At 45.9% G+C, this 26,549-nt stretch overlaps 2 protein-coding genes across 8 annotated transcripts in view; one reads left to right on the plus strand and one right to left on the minus strand.

The window, feature by feature from the left end:
* Wars1 (tryptophanyl-tRNA synthetase 1) overlaps positions 1-18,311 on the minus strand; it is a 30,632-nt gene extending 12,321 nt beyond the window's left edge. The window contains exons 1-5 of one of the 6 annotated variants that reach the window (XM_050154671.1): positions 18,210-18,311; positions 17,728-17,794; positions 12,751-12,919; positions 5,421-5,634; positions 3,819-3,927 (exon numbers count right to left, since the gene is read on the minus strand). In XM_050154671.1, coding sequence (XP_050010628.1) covers positions 3,819-3,927; positions 5,421-5,634; positions 12,751-12,861 — 434 coding nt within the window. In that variant the 5' untranslated portion in view covers positions 12,862-12,919; positions 17,728-17,794; positions 18,210-18,311. Of the gene's footprint in view, positions 1-3,818; positions 3,928-5,420; positions 5,635-12,750; positions 12,920-17,050; positions 17,073-17,298; positions 17,455-17,727; positions 17,795-18,209 lie in introns of those variants that run through there. The other 5 variants (XM_050154676.1, XM_050154673.1, XM_050154674.1 and 2 more) reach the window with 5 other exon arrangements.
* A 25-nt stretch (positions 18,312-18,336) lies between these two features.
* Wdr25 (WD repeat domain 25) overlaps positions 18,337-26,549 on the plus strand; it is a 127,641-nt gene continuing 119,428 nt past the window's right edge. Inside the window, exons 1-2 of one of the 2 annotated variants that reach the window (XM_050154669.1) lie at positions 18,337-18,459; positions 21,854-22,676. In XM_050154669.1, the coding sequence (XP_050010626.1) occupies positions 21,882-22,676 (795 nt within the window). In that variant the 5' untranslated portion in view covers positions 18,337-18,459; positions 21,854-21,881. Of the gene's footprint in view, positions 18,460-19,499; positions 19,561-21,853; positions 22,677-26,549 lie in introns of those variants that run through there. The other variant, XM_050154668.1, reaches the window with a different exon arrangement.

Genomic DNA, 26,549 nt, shown 5'->3' on the forward strand with positions numbered 1-26,549 from the left:
AGGGTCTCACTATATAACTCCGGCTGTTCTGGAACTCACTATGTAGACCAGGATGGCCTCAAACTCAGAGATCTTCCTACTTCCCAGAGCTGGGATTAAAGGCTTGTGCCACTATGCTCAGCCTCTTTCTTTTTTAAAATGTGTTTTGGTTTTTGTGTACGTGTGTGTTTCTGTGTCTGAAACCAACTAAAGGCTAGGCATCCTGTTTCTGGGCAGAAGTGCTGCAGATAAAGAATAAGAACCCCCCTTCGTCTGGACAGAAGAGTCTAGACAACAGTGTGCTATAGCCAGCAGCGGTAGCACAGGACTGCAATCTTAGTACTTTGGAGGTAGAGGCAGGAGGGTCAGGAGCTCAGGGAGAGTCTCAGCTACATAATGAATTAGAGATCAGCCTGGGCTATTATTGAGACCCCGCCTCGAAAAAGAAACAAACAGAAAGAAACATTCTAGTGGCACCTTCTCTTATGATCTAAGGCAAGGCACAATGCTGGTTCCGGCTTGTGCACACTTATTTACACTCTGTGTTTTGTACATAGTGGTTTTTGTTGCTGTTTTTAAATAGGGAGGGTCTTATTTAGCTCAGGTTGGCCTTAAATGCAATGTGTAGTGGAAGATGACCTTGAACCCCTAATTTGCCTGGGTTCTACCTCTTAAGTGCCAGGATTAGAGGTGTGCACCACTACCTTGGTTCCCATTTCTCTGAGACAGGTTCTTGCTATGTAGCCAAGAACAGCCTGGGAATCCCAGTCCTGCTGCACACCACAGGGTTTGTGCTGCACTGGTGAAGCTGCTTCTCTGCTCCTCTAACTGTGAAGAGTCCTCTGCTTCTCTAACTTACCCAAGTAACTGATTTTCTGTTGTTGTTTGTTTTTGAGACTGGGTCTCACTGCGTAGCCCTGGCTGTCCTGGAACATGTTATATAAACCGAGCTGGCCTCATCTGCCAGCCTTTGAGGACTCTTGAGTGTTCGAATTAGAGGCCACCATACCCTGCTTCACCCAACTGACTTTTAACGGGCACATGGAAGAGAGAAAACCCATCCCATGAGTTGCTCTTCATGTGGTCACAGCCCTTATCTGAGAGCTCACTTGGCCAGGCCCATCCACCTTATGCATACCCTTCCAAAAGGGCCTTGTTAGAGATGAGCTCATAGATGTCATTTCACCCTCAGGTTCATGATATCATTAGGTAGTGCGTTCTGCCAAACTCCAGAATGTGTAAACGCCTTTCTGAGGGCAGTGAGGGCCGTAGGATGTTAGATGCTTTAAGATCAACAACACGGTAAGGTAGCTCAGTGGGCAAAGACACTTGCTCCCAAGCTTCATGACTAGAGTTCCGTCCTTGGGGCCCACATGGTAGAGGAGAGAACCAAATTCTTCCTGTGAGCTGTCCTATGACATCCACGTGCAATGTCTACATTTTCACACACACCCACACAAGAAAAAATTATAGAGAAACAAAGCAGAACATGTGAATGGGCTTTCACAACAATCTGAGCACTCCCATGAAGGAGAGTTTGGGAATCTGGGAATAATGGTATGTCCTGCACTCCTAGTCCTCGGAGTCCAATATAGGACTGTGAGCTCCAGGCCAGCCTAGGGAACTTAAGACTCTGCCTTAGAATAAACAACAGTTTCCAGACCCGCTAGGGCAAAACAGTGAGATCCTGTCTCAAAAAAACAAACCAAACCCTAAACTTAAGACAGTATTTTAAGCTCACAGTGTCCCCGAAACTGACCAACAGATCGGGAATAGTGTGTACACTCCAGTCCCAGGAGAAAGCTCCACCTGTGCTCAAGACTCTGCGGGTTGACCAGGCACGGGGGTGCATACAGGTGGCCCAGAACATTATGGGGTTGGACCATGTTAGCTTTTCCAATAGCCAGTCACAGTGTGTGACCAGACAGCCTAGTGACCATCAGGTAATGTTGTGGAATGTACTACAGTTGCCACCAACTCAAAAACTAGGAATGTCACCAGATAGCACCTTAGGTGTACTGCAGACACTGACCTGCTGTCTTCGTTAACACATGTGAAGAGTGCCCCGATTGATTCATGCCTTTCTTTTGTTCTGAACAGAATTGTTCTGTTAAGCTGTTTCCACACTGGACACGGTATTTGGGGAATAATCTGTCCTGAGCTCCGGTCACACCCATATTTGGCTTGAGAATATACTACCCCTTATTCCCTGAGGGGTGAGAGCTATGTTTCTGCATTGACAACCCTCTACTAAAATCCCAGATGCCTTTCCTGGAGAAAAGAAAAGGCTGATTTTAAAACTCACATCAAAGTGAGCTAAGAATATAAAAGTATTCTTGAAAAAGAATGGAGTTGGAAGACTCGTATTTTGAACTCAGAATTTGTTGGATTTGCTCTCTTTCTATTTTGGAGATAGAGTCTTCAAGGTTCCCAGGCTAGCCTTGAACTGGCCATGCAGCCAAGGATGACCCTGAACGTCTGCTTCTCCTGCTTCCGCCTCCTTAGTGCTGCAACTACACGTACGTCCCATCACCCAGTTCTGGGAGTGACGTTTCTCTGCTGGGTGGTAAAAAGCTCTGTAATTAGATCATTGCAGGGCTTTATGCAGCTAAACCACTCAACAGCACAGTTTAAAGAGCTGAACTCTACGATATGTCAATTAAATTTCCTCACAATAACTTTTATTTCTTTTTGTGTGTGTGTGTGTTGTATATATGTGAACACGAATGTGTGTGGAGGTCAAGAACAACTTTTGGGAATTAATTCTTCCTTCATACCATATGGACCTGGGGACTGAACTCAAGTTTTAAGTTTAGAAGCAGGTGCCTTTCCCTGTTGAGCCATCTAACCAGCCCTCAATCCCCCCTCCCCCAACCCCTCGGCTCCCACAGGGTTTCTCTATGTAGCCCCAGCTATCCTGAAACTCCACATAGACCAGGCTGGCCTCAAACTCTGTGAGAACCCCTGCTTCTGCGCCCCCCCCCCAAGTGCTGTATTTAAGGGTGTGTGCCACCACACTTGGCCTCAACTGTTTAAATTACATTTTATTGATTTATTTGTGTCTTTCTGTGAGTGTACTCATGCTATGGAGTGTATGTGAATGTCATAGCACACTCTGTGGGAATCTGTTCTTCTCTCCTTCCACCATAGGGATCCTGGGAATGGAACTCAGGTTGTTGGGCTTGGCAGTGAGCACCTTTACCCACTGACCCATATCACTGGCCCAGAATTCAATTTCAATTAAGAAAAATACTGATTATATTTTGCCTAGAATGTGGGCTGAGCAGGGCCCAGAGCTCTCTGTAGACATGATGTGAAATATTAGGATAGAAATGTTCTTTCCTGGGTGTTCCTTCAAGTGTAAATAGAACAGAACACCCTGACCCCGGTCATTGGTTCCACGAAGAGGAAAAGCAATCTGTGGGATGGGAGAGGCAAGAAGTCTTTTGGAGCTTGCCATTCTCGATGTTATCTACATGGAATTTATGGCCTGTGGCAGGGATACTCTGTACCATGGGTTCCGCTGTAAATGTCATTCATGAGTGGGTGGAAGAGTGCAGGTAACTTCAGGAAGCCTACAGCTCACAGTGTGGGAAGGACTAAAAAAAAAAAGCTGGACCTGATATTCTCTTGCTTTCATGATTTACAGCATGTAATATGGCTGGCTGTACTTCACCTGCAAAGAACTGACTTCCCCTTGTGAAGTGGGGAGTTTACAAAGAACAAGCTGAGGACTTGCAGGGGAAAGGACCGGGTAATTCCACAGTGATTTACCGTAGCACCAGGCCTCCCGAGTACCTCCCAACTCTACGAACCCAGAGCAGAGGAAGGGCCCTGACCTGTGGGAGAAGAAGATGCCTCTGCGCAGGAAGCGGTGTGGTCTCTGGCCAGTTGCCTTCTCTATTCGGTTTATCAGCTCTTTGTCAATTTTGCTGCTTCCAAACTGAACTGCAAAAAACACAAGAGATGACTTTCTTAGATGCCAGAGGACTCAGTGACCTGTTCCAATGACCCAAACCTCTTTAGGCTCTGGGCTGTGATCCTTTTCCTCATACAAAGTGAAAAGACCTTTGTATCAAAACAGCTGAGACCCCATTCAGCAAAACAGGGACACACCATACGCTACAGTATTTTCTGCCTGATGTAGAGAGTGATGGGAACATACCCACAACACAGCCAGTTCTGAGGCACACACACCTCAAGGCGCAGCTTACACCCACCGACAACAACCACAATTTCTCCATTTCTCAAACTGCTGACCTAGGTTCATGCTGGTTCTGAAGAGACTTCCCCCCAGTGAGTCTGTTTTAAATCATGGAAGAAGCTTTGATGCAGATGTAAACATGATATCGGGTGGGCAGGAAGTGTCTTAGAGGAGGGGTGTGACGGTGAGACCTCGCTAGCAAACATGTCTACCACAATAGAGCTTTCTAAAGTTCCAAAGTATCCCAATACAGGTAAACCTACCAGGTCGATTGCTTTAGATCATAATTTTGAAATATGTCATTTCATATAATTTAAACTTTGGTCTCTTGAGGCACAATCTATGTGTCCCAGGCTGTTACTGAACTTACTATGTGGCTGAGGATGACTTCAAATTTCTGATCCTTTTGTCTCCACTCCTAAGTAGGGTAACAAGTATGAGCCACCATGCCTGGTTAATTATTATCTAACTTTAAAATAATCCTTTGGGACTATAATATACAACCAAAGGGTTTTAGGATATGCTTGTTTCTTGGTATCAAACCTTTTTACTTAGGAATAATTTGAAACTTAAAAATATCATATATGTCCAAAGATATTGAAATCAGTATGTTTAAAGCATATTTGAATTTTTGTTGACTGCAGCACTATTCACAAGATGGAATCTCCCTTTGTGTTTATGAATGGACAAAAAAATGTGCATTCATACACACACACACACACACACACACACACACACACACACACACAGACGTAGACACACACCAGAATACAACTCCACAGCTATGAAAGGAAACAGAATTCTGTTATTTACAACAATAGAGATGAGCTCTAAGGACAAGCCAGATCAGCAATGCACAGAAGATCAAATACTGCAGCATCTCATCCTATGTGAGATTAAAGGAGTAAGTTCTGGTGGCCATCAACAGGGTGCTGCAATCAACAATAATGTACTGCATATTTCCTAACAGCTACTAGAGAGGACTATGAATGCTTCCGCCACAAAGAAAGAAAAATGTCGTTGGTCATAAACATGTTTTATATCCCAATTTTTGTTATTACCCAGGGTATGCATGTATGGACAATAATTTTATCCTAAGAATATATACAATTATTGTGCAGATTAAAAATGTACAAAAGTGCTTGTACAAATACACACATTTAGAAACACTATTGGGACTGACACAGTGGTCACCACTGAGCAGTGTGGATGCTGTGAGGGAAGAATGAGGACTCACCAATGAGCTTGTCATAGTCGATGCCTTTTGCACTGCTTGTCCGCACTGTCCATGGGTCCACGAAATCCTCACTGGCTTTTGTGGCATCTGAGTCACTCTTACTCCCAGCTGTTGAGTTCCCTGGAGGGCAGTCAGCCTTGTAATCCTCACCCATGGCAGTTTTATAGCTCATTTTTAATGATAACAGCATCTTTACTGCAGAATCTATCTCATCCTAAGGAGAAAAAGGTGAATGCTCAACATGCTGACAAAGCTAATGTCTACAGAACACCAGTCAGGTGTCAGGCACTGTGCCAAGGACTTTCACATGTCCCCTTGTACAGATCTATAGCCTTGACAAGTGGGCATCACTGAAGCTGTCTAGGCCTGCTGAGGACTGTCAGAGCCAGGGATCTGTCCTGAACAGAAAAAAAGCTGGGCTCAGCCATATTTTACCTTTATTTGATACTCCAGTGCTACAGATTATGCTAGTAGCACCGACACGGAATGCACTACTGTCTACTGTCTATGACGGTTAATACACCAAGGCTCCTTTTTTGGTTTGTTTTTTTGGGACAGACTTTCTCTGTGTAGCTTTGGTGCCTGTCCTGAAACTAGCTCTTGTAGCCCAGGCTGGCCTTGAACTCTGACTGCCTCTGCAAGCTTCTGCACCTGAGTGCTAGGATTAAAGGTATGCACCACCACCGCCCAGCAATGCTAAAGCTCCTTAAACAACACTGAGGGCAGAGCTCCTTTAATGAAGGTCAGAGTACTGCATCTTGCACTGGTTAGGATGAAATTTACAGATACAACCAAAGATGCCAAAGGAGTTGTGACAGCAACTCAAAAACACAACATGAAAGCAAATAAAGGCAATGGGAAAATATAAGCCTCCAGGGATGCTCAGAAATAGGTACACCACTAGATGATGCAATCTTTCTTTTTTCTTTTCTTTTCTTTTTTTGTTTTTTGAAGACAGGATTTCTCTGTGTAACAGCTCTTGCTGTCCCGGAACTTGCTTTGTAAACCAGACTGGTCTTGAACTCATAGAGATCTGCCTGCCTCTGCATTCCAAATGTTGGGATTAAAGGTGTGTGCGACCACCACCAGGCTCCTTATTTTCTTTATCACTGCCAGGTTAATTATTTTAATTATTTTTGATTGTGTAGGGAGGCCAGAGGCTTTGTATTCTCTGGAGTGGGCAGACATAATAAATAAATAAAGAAGGAATGATAGATAGATGGACTAAAGGTATGTGCCACCACCATCTGCCCAGACGATGCAATCTTATAAAGCTATTTCTTTTTAAGATTTATTTTCATTTGATGTGTATGATTATTTGCCTCTCTCTCTATATGCATACCCTACGTGCCTGCGGAGGTAAGAAGATGGCACTGGGTCTCCTAGCACTGGAGTTACCTTTGTGAGTTGCCATGTGGGTGCTGAGAACCAAACCCAGATAGCTCCTTTGCAAGAGCAGCAAATGCTCTTAATTGCTGAGCCATCTTTTTAGCCAGTTACCAAGCTATTTCTAGTGTCTACATACCTATTATCTCTGCAATTCCAGCACTTGGGAGATGAAGGCATAAGGATTAAAAGTTCTAGGCCATTCCTGGCTATATAGAAAGTTGGAGGCCAGTTTGGGTACACAAGACTTTATTTTAAAAATAATAATAAAAAAGATAAGGAAACAGCAGCAGCAGCAGCAGCAAATGCAAGCTGTACCCTTGCTTACTCTCGAAACTTATTGAAGACCCCCTTCTTCTAGTAGCTCACAATGACCAGCCCAGAAGCTTAAAAGAACAGGCCTAATTACGGCGATCAAATCATTCTGTGCCCCAAAGCTCTAGACTGGTAATCGGCACAGCTGGATTAGACCACAAAGGCTACACAGTTTAATTTGTTTGCCTAGGGCAACACAAATATTTTCACTTAGAATTTATGCATCATGTACTGGGTTTCCTGGCAAAGAGCTATCATGACCCAACCTCATTTAGGGAGGTGCTCAAAGGGCACAGCACCCTAGCCAAAGAGGACCAGGATTCTGCAGTGGTCAGTGCTTCAAACAAAATTATCTGGAATTTGTTGTCAAAATGAGTTTGCCTCATGCAATCAATAACCCCATGTCTACAGCTCACAAAAGTGAGAACAAGCCTTCCCTGGGTAGCTGCCTTGATGTCTCCACAGCCCTAGGCTAAGCTCTGGAAATAAAAAGCAATGTTTAACAAGTGTAATCTGCAGGATTACCTGTGGGCAGACCTGCCTCGCCCTGAAGTGCACTGCAGTCGGCAGCCTTCCATCACCAACTGGTGACAGTTTATACTCTATCTGGTCTGACTACCTGCTACTAGAAGGCTCTGCAAAGAGAAAACATTTAACTCTGTCCACCGCCAGGGAGCTTCTGTAGCCTGGAAAAACAGTGACGAATAGACCCTCCTGGCTTCCTACTTCTGTGTAGTATAGGCCAGACAGAGACTCAACTTACAAGCCAGTGTTCTACTGGTGCCACACTCAGGAGACAGAGGCAGGTGACTGAGTTCCAGACTGGCCAGGGTTACATAGCGAGGCTATGAGGGCAGGGAAAAAAAAAACAGTAATAATTAAAAACATTACTAAATGGGTTATTCAAATTTAAGGTAAAATTGACAAATATACCACTGCTAACCTGATGGAGGTGGGTCTTGTAATAATAAAGAAACTGCCTCGGCCCTCATAGGACAGAAAATTAGGTAGGCGGAGTAGACAGAAGAGAATGCTGGGAAAAAGAAGCTTAGGGAAGGAGTCGCCATGATTCTCCCGCTCCAGACAGACGCAGGTTAAGATCCTCCCTGGTAAGCCAGCTCGTGGGCTACACAGAATATTAGAAATGGGTTAGAACAATATGTAAGAGCTAGCCAATAAGAAGCTGGAACTAGCCGGGCCAGGCAGTGTTTGAAAGAATACAGTTTCCGTGTAATTATTTCGGGCATAAGCTAGCCATGCCGGCGGCCAGGTGCCGGGGACGCAGCCCCGCCGCTCCTATTTCAACACTAACCTACCAAAGTAGGTTTATAGAAGAAATGGTCAATACTTGGGTTTTTTATTTATTTTAGGTTTTTGCCTCAAGACCAATTAATTGAGCCCACCTAGTGAGTAAGTGTCTTTCTAGATAATCAGGTTTTTGGAAATTTGGAAATCATTTTCTTTCTATTACCCCCCCCCCCCTTTTTTTTTTGGTTTTTCGAGACAGGGTTTCTCTGTAGCTTTGGAGGTTGTCCTGGAATTAGCTTGTAGACCAGGCTAGCCTTGAACTCAGAGATCTGCCTGCCTCTGCCTCTGGAGTGCTAGGATTAAAGCCACCACTACCTGGCTTTTTTTTTTCTGTATTGTAATGCTTTACTTTTCATAGGATCAACAATCTACTAAAGCCACTGGGCTGAAAGTGTGGTGATGGGTGACGGCACCGTCTGGTGAGAGTGCGGTGATGTGTGATGGCACCGTCTGGCGACACAAACACAGGAGTTTGAGAAGAAGACAGTTAAAATGGAAAGTGGCAGAGGAGAAGAAAGTCATGGAGGCACCAAAGACCGTGAAATGCAGACTGACTACGCTCCTGAGACCTACACTATGCTATCAAGATCCTTTAAAAAGGCATAATTCCAAGGGACAAAGAAAACAGGAGGAGCGTGGCAGCAGCAAGACCCAGAAGGTGCAATATTCAGGGGCAACTGACAGACTGAGCACATAAGAAAAACAAATGCTAAGAACTGCTGGTGGACGGGTGGCCCCACTTCACACTGCCGACTACTAGAGAGACCCACGCATTGTGAAGGAGTGGGCAGTGGGCTCAGGCCTGTTTAGGCAGCAGTTGTCCAGCTTACGCCCAGGGCCCCACTCTATCCAGGTTTCCATGGGAAGACAGCGGCATGTAGATTAGAGACTGCTGTACATAGCAGTGGCCAGTAAAACACACCAGGAACAGCCCGAGACAAGCAAACAGAGACTTGTGTTCCACTTAGGGGAGGATGTGGCAGCCACTCACACTCCCCAGACAGTAGATCAGAGAATCTGGTTTCTAAGGAAAGAGGTTAAGACTCTGAGCCCAAAGATTCCCTAACCAAACCAAGCCTGATGCTATCCAGGAAAAGGGCCATGAACAGATAATGTCTCCTCACACTGTGTCCTCAAGGCCTTGAGTGGATGGGCAAGAGATAGCTCATATCTGAGATGCGTGTGATATAAAAGAAAGGGGGAGAAACTCACATGGGGATACCGGGATCCTAAGGGGAACGGAGAACACTGGGAAAACTACCACCAGCAGCTTAGTGAACTAAGGAACGTGACTACAGGGGTGCCTGGGAGTTTAACAGGACAGCAGGAACTGAGGTGAGGAAATAGCCAGGAAAGAACAGAAAGAAATGGAAAGCAGGGTGGTGGCGGTGTACTCCTTAAATCTCAGCACTCAGGAGGCAGAAAGGCAGGCCAATCTCTGTGAGTTGGAGGCCAGCCAGGCTACAAAGCTTCACAGAAAAACCCTGTCTCAAAAAAAAGAAAAAAAAAAGGAAATGGAAAGTAGCAGGCAAAAATTAAGAAAACGAGATGAGAGTTTTCTGACTTAAAACAGAAAAGACTGAGCACCAAAGAGATCAAAGAAACAATAGGACATCTCATAATTAAGCTTGCAAAGAGCATTCATTGGTCCTGTCCCAGGAATGTCAAAGCACTGGAACAAAAAGGGTCCTGATGCCCACTGAGGACAGACAAAAGGCACTGACAAACAATGGTGACTTAGGCACAGTGAAAGCATTCCAAGGGAGGCTGGGTATGATTCCCATCCCATCCCTGTCAGCAACCAGGAGGCAGAGGCAGGAAGATGAGGAGTGCAAGGTTATCCTTGCCTATAGCAGGCTGAGACCAGGCTGGGCTACACGAGACAGTGTGTCAGACAAAATGAAACAAATAACAGAATTCTAAGGAAAAATTGCTTCCATCTCAGAACTCCATACCCAGCTTAGCTATCAATCAAACCTTCGGGAAGGTAAATGTATTTTCAGGCACACACAGCTTAAGGTTGTTTCCTCTGCAAGACTTTAATGAGAAGATTATTCAACCCAAAGAGAGTAAAGCAGAGAAGGAAGATAACAAAAGATGAAGAACCACCAATCCAAAGGGAACTTGGCAGAGGTCTTGCAAAATGTCCAAGAAATTACCTTTATATAGTTGCTGCTGTGTGTTGAATTCAACAACCAGGGCAGAAACATGATAGCCCTATACTGCTTGATGGTGGGGATAGAGTCTGGGGAATGTGTCATTAAATATCAACACTGTTAGTGCACTAACCTAGATGGTACATGACCACTACTCAATGTGACCTGGAGTAAACATGTAGTATAGGGAGTTTCCGCCAAGATAATATGGCACATATCCTGCTGTTATTTAGTAATTAGGCATAAAAGTTTAAGGATAAAGAGTATATTAAATGCCTAAACCAGGCCTGGACGTCTGGTCTTGAGGGTGTGATGGTTAATCCTCATCATCACATGGACTGGATTTGGAATCAACCAGATGACACTTTTGAATGTGTTGGGAAGATGTTTTCACAGTGGTTTAACGGATGAGAGAAGACCCATCTAGAATGCAGGCAGGTATCATCCCATGGGCTGGGGTCTCAGATAGAAGAAAGAGGATAATGTAAGCAGAGAGTTAGCCTTCATCTCTCCCTGCTCCCTGACTGTAGTATCACATGACCGGCTGCCAGGCACATCTGCTGCAGTACCTTCCCCACCAGAGGCTGAGCCTCAGTGAGCTAAAATAACTCTTCCTTTTTGATGTGGATGTTGCGGGTCAGCTATTTGGCTACAGTAATGAAGAAAGCAGCTAAAATGGTGGGAGCATGCTTCCTTAGCGTGTGCTATGTCCCACTGTCCAAAAACGAAGTCCCCAAACAGGAAATGAAAGCAACAACTATACAAAATTAATTCACCATAAATAGTCTGTTGACTATGTTTACAACCTATTGGAGCCCAGTGTCTTTGACTGGACGGTATTGTGTCGCACCCAACTGCATTATGAACAGCACAGAAAAGGCCAGGCAAACAGAAACTAAGGCAATCATTAACTCCAGAGAAAACAGATGGTGGGAAGGAAAGAAGTTCTCATGCTATACTTGATGGTTCAGCTGTCTACTTGTTTACGTAGTGTAATAATGCCTGTACTAATAATGACCTAACTAGAACTTCAACATATCCTGGGAGACTGGGAAGTATGTGTGAAAGCAGGAATCTTTTCTAGCCACAGGCAAAGCCCTAGTTTGGAATTAAAAAGGAAGAAGATAGTAGGCAAGTCGCTTAGAGGCGCAGAGGTACAAACCTGTACAAGAACTGAAACCATACGCAGAGGTACAAACCTGTACAAGAACTGAAACCATCTATCTGTGTATGAGCAGAACTGGGGAAAACAGGCTGGAAGGCATGGGGCTGTTGGGATCTCCATGTCTGTGGGTTCAACTAACACAGGACAGAAAACACAAGCATACAAAACAATTCTTCACCTGTACTGAGTGTGTGCAGATTTTCATTCTGTCACCTATTCACTGTCAACCTGCCCAGGAAAAACACCTCCGGGTGTCTGTGAGGAGCTTCTAGGTAGGGCTGATTAAGGTGGGAAAATACACCCTAAATACAGGTGGCATCGTTCCATGGAAAAAGAGAGCTGAGCACAGAAATTCACCTCCATTTCCTGACAGTGCTTCAGGGTAACCAGCTGTCTCACATTCCTGATGACTTTCCTGCCATGAGGAACTATAACATCGAACTGTGAGCCAAAAACAAGCTCTCTTCCTTAAATTGCCTTTGTTCCACATTTTGTCATAGTAGCAGACAAAAATGTAACTAATACATCCTCTAAAGATAACAGTATAAGCAGCCGGGTGGTGGTGGTGAATGTCTTTAATCCTAGCCCTTGGGAGGCACAGACAGGCAGATCTTGAGTGTTTGAGACCAGCCTGGTCTACAGAGAAAGTTCCAGGATAGTCAGGGCAACACAGAGAAACTGTCTCAAAAAACCAAACAACAACAACAACAACAACAAAAATACAGTATAGCAAAAGAAAAGAAAGAAAAAAAATACATTGAATATAACAACTATTTACAAAGAACCCATATAATACTAAGATGAAAATGTATGACAGATTATATGTGAATCCTATGCTGCTTTATGTGAGTGTCTTGGGCATCATGATGTTTGAGGATCTGGGAACAATTCCCTACAATACAAAGGGTGTTAAAGCACAGGTACAACAAGGGCACTGAATTTAACAGATGTTATAACCAGACAATGGTGCAGGTATTGGCGAGCCCAACAAATCACCTACTTTTGGTGCGTTTCCAGCTTTGAGGGACCTCACGAGCTCCCCTTGAGCTGCTATGCTGTTGAACAGCTCCAGTGGAGAGGTACAGGACTCGCCACTGGGCATGTCTGCCATCTTCTAGAACCTAGGCCTGTGGTAGTGAGCAGATGCGTTCAGCAGTTCAGACAAGACTCTGTGAAGAAAAAAATGAAATGGGTTTGAGGGTGGAGAGCCATGAACAGATTACTGCAGCTGTATTTCCTTCCCAGAACTCAGTCTTTCTTCCAGAAAAATGTGGAAACTGTTGAACTGTAACAGAAACTGGGTAACAGAATATTAATGTAAAGAGATAAGGAGAAATTTGGGCTCATGAAAAGAAGCATCAATGCTGACATTAAGAACTAAATGCATTACTGGAGGTGCCAACTTGAGGTCAGCAAAGGGCCCCCTTGGTAAACAATAAGTTGGCACATAGTGATATCTGTCCACACTGAGTGCCCAGGAGAGGAAGTGATGTTTGCTCAGAATACCAATGCACTTTAGTAAGGCTGTGTTCACCAGAGAGAAAGACATGTTGTAAAGTATCGTTTGTTCTTTATCTTTACTGCCTTGAGAACAAACTCGCAGGCCTCTATAGACATAAACAAAGTAATGTTCCACAAGGCTTTTGGTGGACCTGCTGCTGTTTTCTCACAGCAAGGTCCAGGTGAGGACAAGAGCTCTAGACCAGCAAGGATCCTGACCCCAGCCATCCCAGCTGCCTTACTGAAGGCTGGAAAGGCGTGCCTGCCACATCTTGCTAGCAGTCATTACTTTTATTGACACTGGAAAGGGTGGAGATTGGGCCATCTGGAGCCCCTTTTGGGTTTCTATAGATAAGAAAGATAGTCACTTTCTTATCTATAAAATGATAACTCTATGAACTTTTAACTTATCGATAGGCCTTTTATAGAAATTAAAGTAAAAAAAAAAAAAACCCGATGCAGGAACACACTGTAAATTGTAAGCAAGATATAACTGACTTCTGGTCTTGTTATTCCTGGGTTTGGGAGATCCTCCCAACTCAGGTTTACCTGGCTTACTTAACCTTAGAGGAGCCACAGGCTGTGCTGGACCACTAACTCCAAGTGCCCTGATTGTCATGATACTCTGGTTTAAGTTCTTCTATGCACAAGTCACCTGAACCTCACCAGAATCTTGTGACAGATCTGTCCTCCCAGCTCATGGATACAGAAGTTCATGACTATTGAGGAGTGCCCTGTGTGACAACATTATTGAGGACACACAAACAAATGTCTCCTCATCTCTGGGAAGGGACCTGAGTAAGGACACTACCAAAGTGGTGAACCAGTGAGTTTCCCTGGGTGGATGACTCAACTACAGCTATATCACCAAGACCCACCCAGTGCAGCATGGGGGATGGCTCCAGGAAACCAGTCACTTGGAGTGCTCTGTACAGCCAGCAGGCAGCCCTGGTGCTCAGAGCCTCTTCTAGGCCAGAGCTCCTCCCAGAGCCTCTCAGCAGTCCTCACTTGAATGCTTGAGGGAGGGGAGGGACCTAGGGAATCTGGTTCCTCAGGGATTTCCTGAAGCTATTAAGTTGTTTACTGTGCTTCCCTTAACCTTAAACTGCAGGACAGGACCTTTCCCCCTCTTAGAACACACTGTTGTTTCACCACCCTGTCAACATCCAGTGTTACAACAAGCTTCTCTGCAGGATGAAGATTTCATCTGGAGGAAACAGCTACACAAGGGACATGTCTGGGACAAGCTAGGGTCGTCTCAGCCACTGCCCTCCACCTACTCACCTCTCAGAGTCAGATTACAGTGGAGATGTTTGTATGTGTCTACTTGTTATCTTCATACAAGTTCATCAACTCATAATACCAAAGCCATGATAGGACAAGGACCATTGAGAATCATATCACCTGATTCCTAAGGGAAGTTTGGTCAGAGACTGACTTGGATAGCAAGGTCTGGTAGCCCAGGGAGGAGGCATGTAGAAGCCAGGGAGTAAGGAGAAACTCCCAGACCCTGGTTTTCTCTGGGTATATTTGCTTGGGTCAGATAATAATGAATGCAATAAAAATGACTTCTAGACACAAAGGGTCAAGTGATATCCCATTTGCAATTTCCCAATGTACTGGAAGAGCAAGCTGCAATCCTGTTAGCTTAGGGAAGCCACAAGAATCTGCCTGAGGTTCAAATCCAGAGCCCATCCCAGTCATAGGCCCTGAGTCCCCACTGCTCCCCCTGCCCCCCCCCCCCATGTCTCTTCCTCCCTAGTTTGGCCTCTGCTATCTTTGAGACTCAACCTCAGTTTTTCATAGCCTTTCCCAACAACTCCTGAAGCCTTGGGCTGTTCTCACCCCATGTCCCTGGAACATTCTCTCACTCTACCTTTATTATACCACTTCCTCTGCTGTTGAGTTGCTGAATCTTCAGTACAGTGAGGGTGTGCACCAGTTTCATGATCATGTATTTCTAGTATCTGCTATGAATTGCTCTCCAAAACGGGTAAGTTCAATCTTTTCCTTTAGACTCTTCTTTTACATCATCTTTGTTAAGTGTAGCTTCTAGTTGGGCATGGGAGTATATACCTCCAATTCTAGCTGAGTAGGGGACTGTGATAAATTTTAGACTAGCCTGGGTTATATAAATAAGACCCTGTTGCAACCCATCCCCCAAATCCTCCAAAACCAGCAAACATAGACATCAGTGTTCGTTCTCGTTGATGGCTGAGTTAGTCAGAAACTAACACTAGTTTAGTGTTCTGGCACTGAGCCCTGTCTTCTGAGCTCTGGGGAGAGGCAGGCAGACCACCTGGGGTCTCCTCCAGGTCTTAGGCTTGTAGTTTGGCTTCTTTGCCCACTGTAAAATCTGCCCTGTCATGGTTACCCCTGGACTTCTCTCTGCTTAGCCTGCTCCTCCACAAAATGAGGGGCTCTGCAAAGACTACAGTCACAACTCCATTCAAGCCCTAGAAAAAAGAGAACGAGTGAGTGAGCCTGGGACCGCCAGCCTCCTCCCACTAGTGCAATTAGTTAGGGGAACTAGACCTGCATTCAGGCTCCACGCTGTATGGGAACACCTAAATATTAGAATTCTGACCTGGAAGAGGCACATAAATTAAATCTGACGGAGGGAACAACAGGTAAGATCTCTGCTCCCCTGACCACAGGCATTTGCTCATGCATGGTCACTTTTAAATCTTGTGTGTAAGTACATGCGGGAAAGAGTGAGGGAGAGATCAAGAGGCAATTTCTTGAGTGACTGCTCTAGGACAAAGGAAACAGCTGCCCTTTTCCTTACTTCACACAGTTACATGCTCACCTGTGTATTGTGTGAAGAGCTCTTGCCATCCCTTATTGCTATTTTTATCAACTTTTAGAATCAAGCTTAACTTTTTAGCCTGGAGTTCTCGAACCTTGAATTATATCAACATTTGCATATTAATTGATGTACACAGGTTTAAGCAGTGTTCAACACTTTATGAAGTTGAACACAGGTTCAATGACTTTATGAAGGAGTCGAGATACCCCAAAAGGCTAATGATCACTGCTTCTAGGGCTTACCATATCAACTGCAGATGAGAAGTTGTGTCTCTCTTAAGGATATGCTCTTTTATCTAACTACTAACCCAATATGGAAGAAAGAAAAGGCATTACAATCAGGAAGTGATCCCCTGTAAAAAAAAGTACCGGGATTGTAAAAAGTCCAACTGCCCAATCCAGAGGAACCTCAACAAGCCTTTGATGAGAAACCCACAAAGGCTCCTCCACCCCGACTTCCCCCTTTTAAATCTACTGCTCATTTGAAAAGATGTCATTGTCCTGCATGAATGCTGTGGGCTCTTAAAGAAAGTGGGCACAATATAGTATAAGCATACAGAATGAGAAGAACTTGGGCAGTCGCAAAACCCACACAGGTAGGATCCACAGAATCTGCAGCCTGGGGGAAGAGGGCAGCAAGATTTTAGGGGCAGCTTGTAAAAGGGGATAGCCTATGAACGTTTCTAGATAGCTTAGGACTGTGGCCTCAAACAGTAGGTAACAATAGCTTCCGACTGACACGATCCCAGCAGACTCTTTAGAGCAAGCAGTTTTTTACACTCTTAAACTTGGGGTAGATGATGGTCTAGTCAATGAAGGGTTACTTCCCCATACAAAGGCACTAGGGATAGATCCCAGAGCCAGGAACATGCCAAGCAGCCCCCTAACAACCGAAATACATGCCTAGCACCATGAATACTACTTTAAAAGAAAAAGACCCTAATTTACAAAGGCCTGCCACAATGAGACTGCCAATGTATTCCGACACTGACCACTGAAGAAGGCCAAATCAGACAAAAGCTCGGAAGTTGTTGACTGCAAACAGGCCACTGGGTACCCACTGCATCAATTCCTCAAAAACAGGGAGTCACCTGAAATAAACACGCAACATCCCAATCAATCCTGACACGGGCCCTTCTCAAGTCTTCAGCGCTTTCATATAAGGCAGGTGGAAAAACAAAACAAAACCCCATTAGAAGAGAAAAGAAGCTCCAAGCCTAGCCAAAATGGTAATACATACCCTGGCTGTGGAGTCAGTGGCCCCTGGACACAAGGGACAGCGGAGCAGATGAGAACTAGCAGGCAGGGTGGAGGGCTTTAATACTCTCCCTCTCTTTCCTTTCAGTTTCTGTTTTTGGAAGGGTCTATTGTCTTTCTTTCCTGCTTGCCCCACCCTTTCAGTTTCACTTACTTAGGGGTTTCTCAGAAATCACTCTGGTTCTCAGAACATTTTAGCCATTCGATCACCTTTCTTAATGTGCAAGTCCAGCCAGTGGCTGGTTGGGCTGGGGAAGGAGGAAGTGGGGACCAATCAAACTCTCAATAACCCCGAGTTACTTGCCATTGCATCAGCTGTCCCGTCTTCAAGTTGACCGCCATATGACCTCTCCACCCCTCTTTCTCCCCGCTCCCCCCCCCACGCCTACAGCATCATTGTTATTGTGTGTACCGTAGAGATCATGGGGAGGGCAGGTCAGCCTGTACCTTCTGAGGCAGTCCTATTCTGAAGTGGTGCGCTGCAGCGGAAAGATAGGAAAGAAAGATAGGTCAGAGAGAGCAGGCTTTTGATGTTGAGCATAAGATTGCTTTCAAACCGTGGGCAAGTAGTGTTACTTCTCTGCTTCTCCCTTGGGTTCCTGGTCTGTGAAATGCGTACCAGGAACCTTCCTAATACTTTGTGGAGGGGACTGATGGCGACCCTACAGGGTAAAGCCCCAGGCGGTGGAAAACGATGACAGCTTGCACCCGTGGTGGGCGGCGCCGCCGCAGACTCCCCGCCCCTCGCGGTGCCGGTGCCCAGAGAACAGTGTGCCAGGTTCGGAGCTGGGTCCTCAGGGTTCAGTGCTCGGGCGGTAGGTAGCCCGAGACCCCGGCGCCACCTCGACGTTCCTCCCTCACCCCCAAAGCGGCGGCTGCCCTCTTCTCACTTACCGGCCCCTATTGGGACCCACCAGTCAGCACCGCTGGTTCAGCCACCGGTACATCCAGGGCGTCCGTGGAAACCCCATCCGGCCGGAGCAACTTCCGGTCCTGGCATGCCACCATTGGCTGTCCATCCAGGGGCGGGGCAGGACCCGTCTCTGATTGGCTGAGGTCCCTGGCGTCGTGGTGGAACGCGACTGGGCGGCCCGAGTGCAGGCCGGACCGCCGTAGAGGTGGACCGAGTGCTTCCGTGTGTGTGGTGAGCCGCGGGCCCGGGCGGGAGGGGGCCGGGACCTGGTGGCCGCGTGCTTCCCGCCTCATAGTGCCAGGTTCAGAGTGCCGCACGCCTTTCTTTTCTTCCCATTTCTTTCTAGGGTGCTCTGAACTCTACCCATTACTGTTGATAGCTTGGCTAACTTCTCTTCATCCTTCAAAACCCGTGTCTGGTGGTATCTTTTTGTTTCCCCTCTGGATCTGTGGCCACTGGGGCAAGATCCGAGCTTAATTTCCGCCCACATCAGATGCAACGTAGCTAAACACAGAGTAGGTAACAAGGAAGTGCTTGTTGAGCAGGAAAATCCCGCCTGTCTTTGACTTCTTCAGCACCCTGGCCCACCGGCCTTCAGTCTACAAATCCATCTAGGTCGAGGGTTCTTGGACAGTGAACGAAACACACAGGACACCCTGCCCCACATGTCTGTGCTCCCTTTAGCTTTAAAAATTTTTTTTCCGTCCTCATCCCCCCCCCCCCCCCCCCCCCCCCCCCCCCCCCCCCCCCGCATTTAGCCTCTTCCTCTTGGTTTTCAACACATCCCCCTTTCCCATGACATCCTTTGAACTTGGGTACAAAATGGCAGCCACCACCTTCTAAACTGTGTGTGCATTTCCCTCAGCTTTCAGCCCTCTCCCTTCACGCTTGTTTTCTTGACCCACCCTTGACTCCTCTAGATCGTTATTGGTTCTGTTAGACTCAAGTACTGTGATCCCTGGTTCTCAGCTTCTCCAGAGTGTCACTGCACAGGTGTACTCTCTCTGAGGTTCATCTAGGCTCCATAAGAACATGCAGTCCTGGGCCCAGCTGCTCTGCTCTTCTCTTCCGTTTCTCCTTTTCAGTTCACATACCATGGCTTCTGGCTCACGCATGGAGTGGGGGATGTGCTTGTCTCTCTCCCGCTGGCTTGTGGGTGTGCTTAGTGAAGGTCATGTACTGGTTTGCCTATTGTTGCAGCTGTTGAATGAGTGAGTGAGATCTACCTGTGGTGAGAGGGCCTTGGGAGTCCATCCTCTTGCCATTCAGACATTTTCCATGCCTGTGGAGCTGATGGGCTATGCTGTCCTCTGATCTCCCGTATGCCTCTCTGTGAGTCAACCCTGCAGATAACTGTGTGGCTCGAAATCCAGGCTTGTGACTGAGATCTATTTAGTCTGGTGGTGGGAATCTGATGGGTTTCATTTGACAGGTAGGGACAAGGAGCTTGGCCTCAGATCCTTGCTGAGTATGTAGAAATTAAATTATTTGCAGAGCATGGTTTTATCTGTGTGTAATTAGTCCCCAGTGTGTTCTTGGTTCAGTTGGGGACTGGGTGACTGCTTTTAGAAGTCCTTTTTAGAAGACGACTTTAAATGTGGCCATTGCTACTGACCTGGATTCAGCTACTGGTGGGAACAATAACCACAGGAATTAACCGATGAACAGACTTGTGTGGCAGTGGAGTTCTTGGATAAATAGTGCCATTAGAGGGACAGATGTGGAAGGGTTTGAGTGGGATATTGAAACCTAGTGTATGACCTGACATTGTGATGTATGCCTGTTATTCCATCACTCAGAAGGCTGAGGCAGGAGGATTATGAGACTAAGACCAGCCTGGCTTATGTAGTGAAAGTGAGTGTTAACAGTTTGGGGTTAGAGAGGCTCAGCTGTTAAGAGCATTTACTTTGAAATCATGAGGACCAAAGTTTGGATCCCAGCACCCATGTTAACAAACTAGGCATTACACACTTGCCTGTAACCCTACCTCTAAGAGGTCAGAGACAGGAGGACTATGCCTCAGAAGAATAGATGGAAAGCAATAGAGGAGACACGGATGCCTTGTTCTGGCCTTCTCGTGTGCAGAAGCACAGGTTTGCACACTTCCATAGTTATGCACAAATGCACAGATGCACAAATAAGTATAAAACCCCAAACATGAGGCTAGCTGGGTTTTCTTTCATCGGGGAAGTTGGTCCACAGCCCAGGCTTGCACCCTGTTCCACCATGCCCTCTGCTGGCTATGATGTTTAGCACCCTTATTTTCTTAACTGTTCTTGCTGTTCTCTTCATGATATTAAAGTACTGAATTAAAATACCAAACCATCTCTTACTGAGAACTAGCCAATAACAATTTGTGATGGCTCAGAATTCCAGGAAGAATTTTTAAAATGAAATTTATTACTTTATGAATCTGTGCATTTGGGGTGAGACACAGTTTTGGATGCCATGACCAAAACTGCTCCTGCCACATTTGGGTAGGTAGCCTGGTGCCTTAGGATCCAGCCCTGGGCTTTGGCATGCCAGGTAGGTGCTCTTCCTATTGCTCTGCATCTCCAAAAGCTTGTTTTCTCTCATTTTTTCCTTTGATTGTTTTTAAAGACAGGGTCTTGCTATATATTCTAGGATAGCCTTGAAATAATAATCCCCCTGCCTCAGCTTCACGAGTGCTGGACTCACCATACCTAGATTATTGTTGTTGTCTTCTTTCTTTTCTTTACTTTCTTCTCCTCTTCTGCTTTGCAGTGCTAAGAGGCAAACCCAGAACTTTGCATGAGTTAGCAAGTATTCTGTTAGCAAGCTTCATCCCCAGCCCCACGTAGGTTCCCATTAAAAATTGTGTGTTCTAAGTATGTCTATTGGAGACTGGAAATCCATTTATTTTTAAAAATTACTTAGGTTTTTTTTTAAAAAAATATAATATGTTATGTTTAAATTAGGGCGAACATACCATCTCCCCGTGCCATCTCCCTAACATCTATCCATATTTCTTTCCTTTCTTCCTTCCTTCCTCCCTTCCTCCCTCCCTTTCTTCTTGCCTTCCTTCCTTTTTTAACATTAATTTAGTTATAAGGTTCGGCAATGGCATGCACATCAAGGCACACATGTTGAGGTCAGAGGACAACTTTCATGAGTTGATTTTTCTCTTTCTGCAATGTAGGTTCCAGGAATCAAACTCAGGTCTTTAAGCTTGGCAGCAAGCACATTTAACCCACTTTAGTCATCTTGCTGGCCCAAAGCTTATTTTTTAATTTTTCCTTTTTTAAAAAAAGGTATGCTTTCTATTTTTAATTGTGTATGTGTTTGCATATATGTCGGTATGTGAGTATGTACATGAGTGTGGGTAGTTGTGGCGAGCAGAGCAGGGTGTTGGGTCCTTAGGAACTGGGGCTACCTGTGGAACTGTTTGATCCTCTGGAAGAGCCATCTCTCCTACCTCAGAATCATGTCTTTATGTTGGAGTATCTGAAATCTTTTCTTTTAGCTCTTTTGAAAGTGCAGCCTTTGTTTTTTTGTGTGTTCATGTTAGTGGAGTTTGAAGTCTTAGATTTTCAAAGTGATATTCCTGCTCTGAAGTATAGAACTGTTTTCCCATTCACAGTTGCTAACTCTTGACCTTTTTTAGTTCTAGGAAGTCACCTTTGTGTGTCCGCATGGCCTCGTTGGTGGCATATGATGATTCTGACTCAGAGACTGAGACAGAGCCTGCTAGAACTGTGAACCCTGAAGGTCAGATGGATGATGCCTATGATGTGACCAGACCTTCTGGAACGGGTTTTGTATCTGGTACAGTGGATATGACAAAAGAGGGGGTACAACACACAGGGCACAGTCCTTATAAAGACCCGGGGGACCAACGTCTGCCACTGGCTCGGATCTGGAGAAGTCACCCAGGATCTTGTCCCAGCCAGAGGCTCCAGTGGCCCTCAAAGGACCCTGATACCACCTTCTCCACCAGTGAGCTTCCTCGTCCTTTGTGGATGAGCCGAGCTCCAGCCAGCCACGTGCCCTTGGCAGCTGCCTGCTTAAAGCCAGTAAAACCTGCTTGGGATGCCCTCCATTCACCTTCTCAGACTCAAAGCAAAGTTGAAAGCACTGCTAGAAATGCCAGCTCTTTTCAGAGGAAAAGGGGTGAGGACTGTGTGGTTCCCTATACTCCCAAGAGACTGAGGCAGCTGCAGGCACTGAATCCAGAAGCTGGTGGGGGCAAAGATCTAGAGCCTCCAGGACCCCCTGCAGGGTGTGCCCCAGCACCCCTCTGTGTGGCTCCCACTGTGTCTGAGTTCATCCAGCCATATTTGAACAGTCAGTACAGAGAGACTAAGGTCCCCAAGAAAGTGCTCTTCCACCTGCGAGGCCACAGGGGCCCTGTCAACAGTATTCAGTGGTGTCCAGTCTTTTGTAAAAGCCACATGCTTCTCTCTACTTCCATGGATAAAACTTTCAAGGTAAGGTGAGGGAAAACAGCTCACAGTGGCTCTCTTCCTGGGACGTTGTTGTGATTAGAGCCAGGCGGCGGTTGGGACAGTGGCTTTGGAAATTTCTGCAGTTCACTCTGGTCCATTTGAGAGAGGGTTCTCTGTGCTTTGCCTCAGATCTTTGTTTTTTCCTGCCCCATTCTTTTCCTTTCCCAAGGTTGCCTTGCCATAGCATCACAATGTTAAATAAATTACAATATGCTTAGATGATAAACATCTTACTTCATTTTATAATAACCCATTATTTTAGCCTAAGTATGCCATAGTTTATTCCTTTTCTGTTTGGGTCATCTCATCACCCTTCAGTGGCACATTCCTATGAACCGTGCTGCTGTGAGCATGCTGCTGCTCATGTACCCCCTGCCAGACCCTGGTCTGCATAGCAGCAGGCCAGGCTTAACCTGAAGACAGGCGACCCCTACTCAGGAAGAGCTGAAGTAGAACAAGCACATTTTCCTATGTGCTCACAGCCCTGAATATTGTTTCTTTTAATCTTTTACTCATAAACTGTGATGCTTCGTTTTGTTTCACCTTGAACCCTGGCACGGAATTATCAGCATTTGAGTTTTGATAATCTAACTTTGGAGACTTATTTATTCTCCTGTCTCTGTCTCCTAAGAGCTGGGAATAAGTAAAGTCTATTTACTTATTGATACAGGGTCTATGTAGCTCTGGCCATCTTGGAACTAGCTATATAGACAAGGCTGGCCTTGAACTCACAGAGGTGTCTGCTTCTGTCTCCCCCGCCCCCACCATCATGCTGTGTTTAAAAGGCATGCATCACCACACCCAGCTAGCGTTGGAGATCTTTAAATCAAACAGCAACTAACAAGTCTGGGGAAATGGCTTGGTCAGTAAAATGCTTGCCTTGTAAGTATGAAGATTTGAATTTGAATCCCCAGAATCCAAGAAAAAGTTTGGCAGGGTGACATGCACCAGGTGGAGCCTTGGAAGTTTAGGGGCTAGAGAGTCTGGTCTATATGGCAAAGTTCCAGGTCAGTCGAGAGACCCTATCTGAAACACCTGAGGATTGACATGATGCTGTCCTCTTACCTTCACATGTGTGCTGTGCATGTACACATGCACACACACAGGCATAAACACAGATACACTCACATAGACACACAGACAGACAGATACACACACACAGACACACACACACAGACATAGAGAGAGAGAGAGAGAGAGAGAACACAGGTTCTCACTCTGTGGCTAGCTCTGGCTGGCCTGGGATGCTCTATGTAGACCAGATTGGCCTCAAAGGCAAAGAGATCTGCCTGCCTCTGCTTTCCAAGTACTGGGATGAAAAGCCTGTGCCACCATGCCAACCATGCGATATATTTAACTCCAGCCTGTAATTCCAATTTCTGGCCAGCAGAACAAATAAGCTATAGGGGCCAAATACTGATGTTTACTGAGTGACCCCACTGACTCCCTGGCTAGCTGAACTACAAGCTTCCTGGGAAGAACATGGCTTCCAACAGCCTGCAAAGAGTAGCTGGTTTTTGGGCCACATGGGTCTCCCTCAGAGTCTGCACAAGAGGGACACTCATACGTCTGTTACATGATCGCTTGAGAAATGTGTTTTAAAAAGCACATCATGTAGGCTTGGGTCGTGGCTTAATTAGTAAAGTACTCACAAATATAAGAGCCTGAACTTGATTCCCAGAATCCACATAAAAAAGTGGGTGCATACTTATCATCCCAGTACTAGGTAGGTGAAGACAGGTGGGTCTGTGGGGTTCTCTGGCCAGCCAGTTTAGCTTATATAGTGAGTTCCAGACTAGCGAGAGACCCAGTTTTAATAAACAAGGGTGGTGCCTGTCCTGGTCTGGGTCACTATTGCTGTGAGGAAACATCATGACCAAAAGCAAGTTGGGGAAGAAAGGGTTTATCTGTCTTACACTTCCACATTGTAGCCCAGCACTGAAGGCAGTCAGGACAGGAACTCAACAGGGCAGGAATCTGGAGGCAGGAGCCAATTCAGAGGCCATGAAGGGATACTACTTACTGGCATGCTCATCGTGACTTGCTCAGTCTGCTTTTTTATAGAACCCAGGACCACCAGGCCAGAGGTGGCCTTACCCACAATGGACTGGGCCCTCCCCCATCAATCACTAATTAAGAAAATTCCCTATAGGCTTGTGTTAAGTTGACATAAAACTAGCCAGCACAGGGCCCGAAGAGCAACAGCTGAAGTTATCCTCTGACCTTTTTATGTTTGCCCACACAAATGTATGTGCACCTGCATATACACGTACACATAACTTCATATACACACAACTATGAAAAAAATTAGCATTTATTGCAGAGCTGGACCCCATAGAAGCTCAGTAAATGTGGCCTTAGCCCACTCTGTCCTCAGCATTCTCAAAACCACTTATCTGAGTCCTTTTGTCTGAGATTTTTTTTTTTTTTTTTTTGGTTTTTCGAGACAGGGTTTCTCTGTGGCTTTGGAGCTTGTCCTGGAACTAGCTCTGTAGACCAGGCTGGTCTCGAACTCACAGAGATCCGCCTGCCTCTGCCTCCCAAGTGCTGGGATTAAAGGCGTGCGCCACCATTGCCCGGCTTGTCTGAGATTTTGATTTGAGCCCAATCCAGGATGCATTTTCTCAAGTGAAGAGAGGGGCACTCAAGTGTTTAGAAGTGAGCTATGTCTGTGTGTGGTAGTTTTAGGTAGACATGTACAGATCATGCTGAAACTCTTGTAGCTGGCTCTGGCAAGGCTGATGTCTTCAGTTCAGTCTTCAGCTGGAGTCCTGGCTTCTTTGAGTCAGGTTTTAGTGCTTCTGCAGCGTTTGCCTATGTAATCTGTGTTCAGTGTTCCTGGAGTGGCTCATGACATCTTGGACCTACCCAGAGTCCTGGCCTCTCAGTTCTCCACCCTGAGAGCCTGATGCACAGAGGCCAGCAGGGCCTGGGGCCTATCTAAGGATTTCAGTGTCTGGAGCACACAGGACACTCCTTGACTTTGAGCTCACCTGATGGCTGAACTTTTTTCCTCTTTGTCCTTCTTTCTCTAGGGTTCTTCTGCTTTGCTTTTTGCTTGGCCAGTTTCTACTGAACAGTCAAGACCCAGCTCAGAAAGGGACCAATGAACAGTGTTCTTGGGTTGGGCAGTGTGCCAGGAGCAGGAGCTGCATCAAGCCAGATGGGTCATGTTCTTCCTGTTGGGACCAGACAGTCGACAAGCTGCTTTTGTATCTAGCCTTCTGTCTTCTTACACTTAACTGGGCACTGTCCACTGTTTGAATCTAGAGGTCCTTCCCTTAGATGAGCCTGGAAGCAGGCTGGGCTCTTTCCCCAACCCCTCAGTACTAAGGGTGAGGTAGCACTCATAGGGTGGAGGAGGTTGCATTACAGTCGACTGGCTCACCTGCTGCTTTATGCCCTTGGCAAAAGCTTGAGGTATAAATACCTTCATGTGTTGTGTCCACAGTATCTAGTGTGCTCTTGGCTTCTGGTGGGAACTTACCTGTGGTTCTAAAGTGGGTGCTATAGTCCTATCTGTCTCTAGGCCACTAGAGGGAGGGGAGTACAGTTTGGTAGAGGTGGGGAGCTCAAGCTAGCAAGAAGGTGGAGAGGGTTGCCATGGCTATCGTGCCCTGTGGAGTTGGTCTTTATCTGAAGCCCCCACTGAACATTTGACTACCCTAGGTTATTACTAACAAGAAATTTTAGTTTTCTGAACAGACACTGTAGGTATCCCTGTTTTTGTTTGTTTGTTTGTTTTCTTCTGAGATTTTGGGTGCTGGGGCCTTGAGGCTAGGACCTTGTGCGTGCAGGCAAATAATCTGAGCTATTTTCCCACTCCCCATGATTATTTTGTGTATGTGTGTCTGT

This window comes from Alexandromys fortis, unplaced genomic scaffold (assembly GCF_014885135.2).
Source record: "Alexandromys fortis isolate MF-2015 unplaced genomic scaffold, M_Fortis_MF-2015_v1.1 scaffold_91, whole genome shotgun sequence".
Taxonomy (NCBI): Eukaryota; Metazoa; Chordata; class Mammalia; order Rodentia; family Cricetidae; genus Alexandromys; species Alexandromys fortis.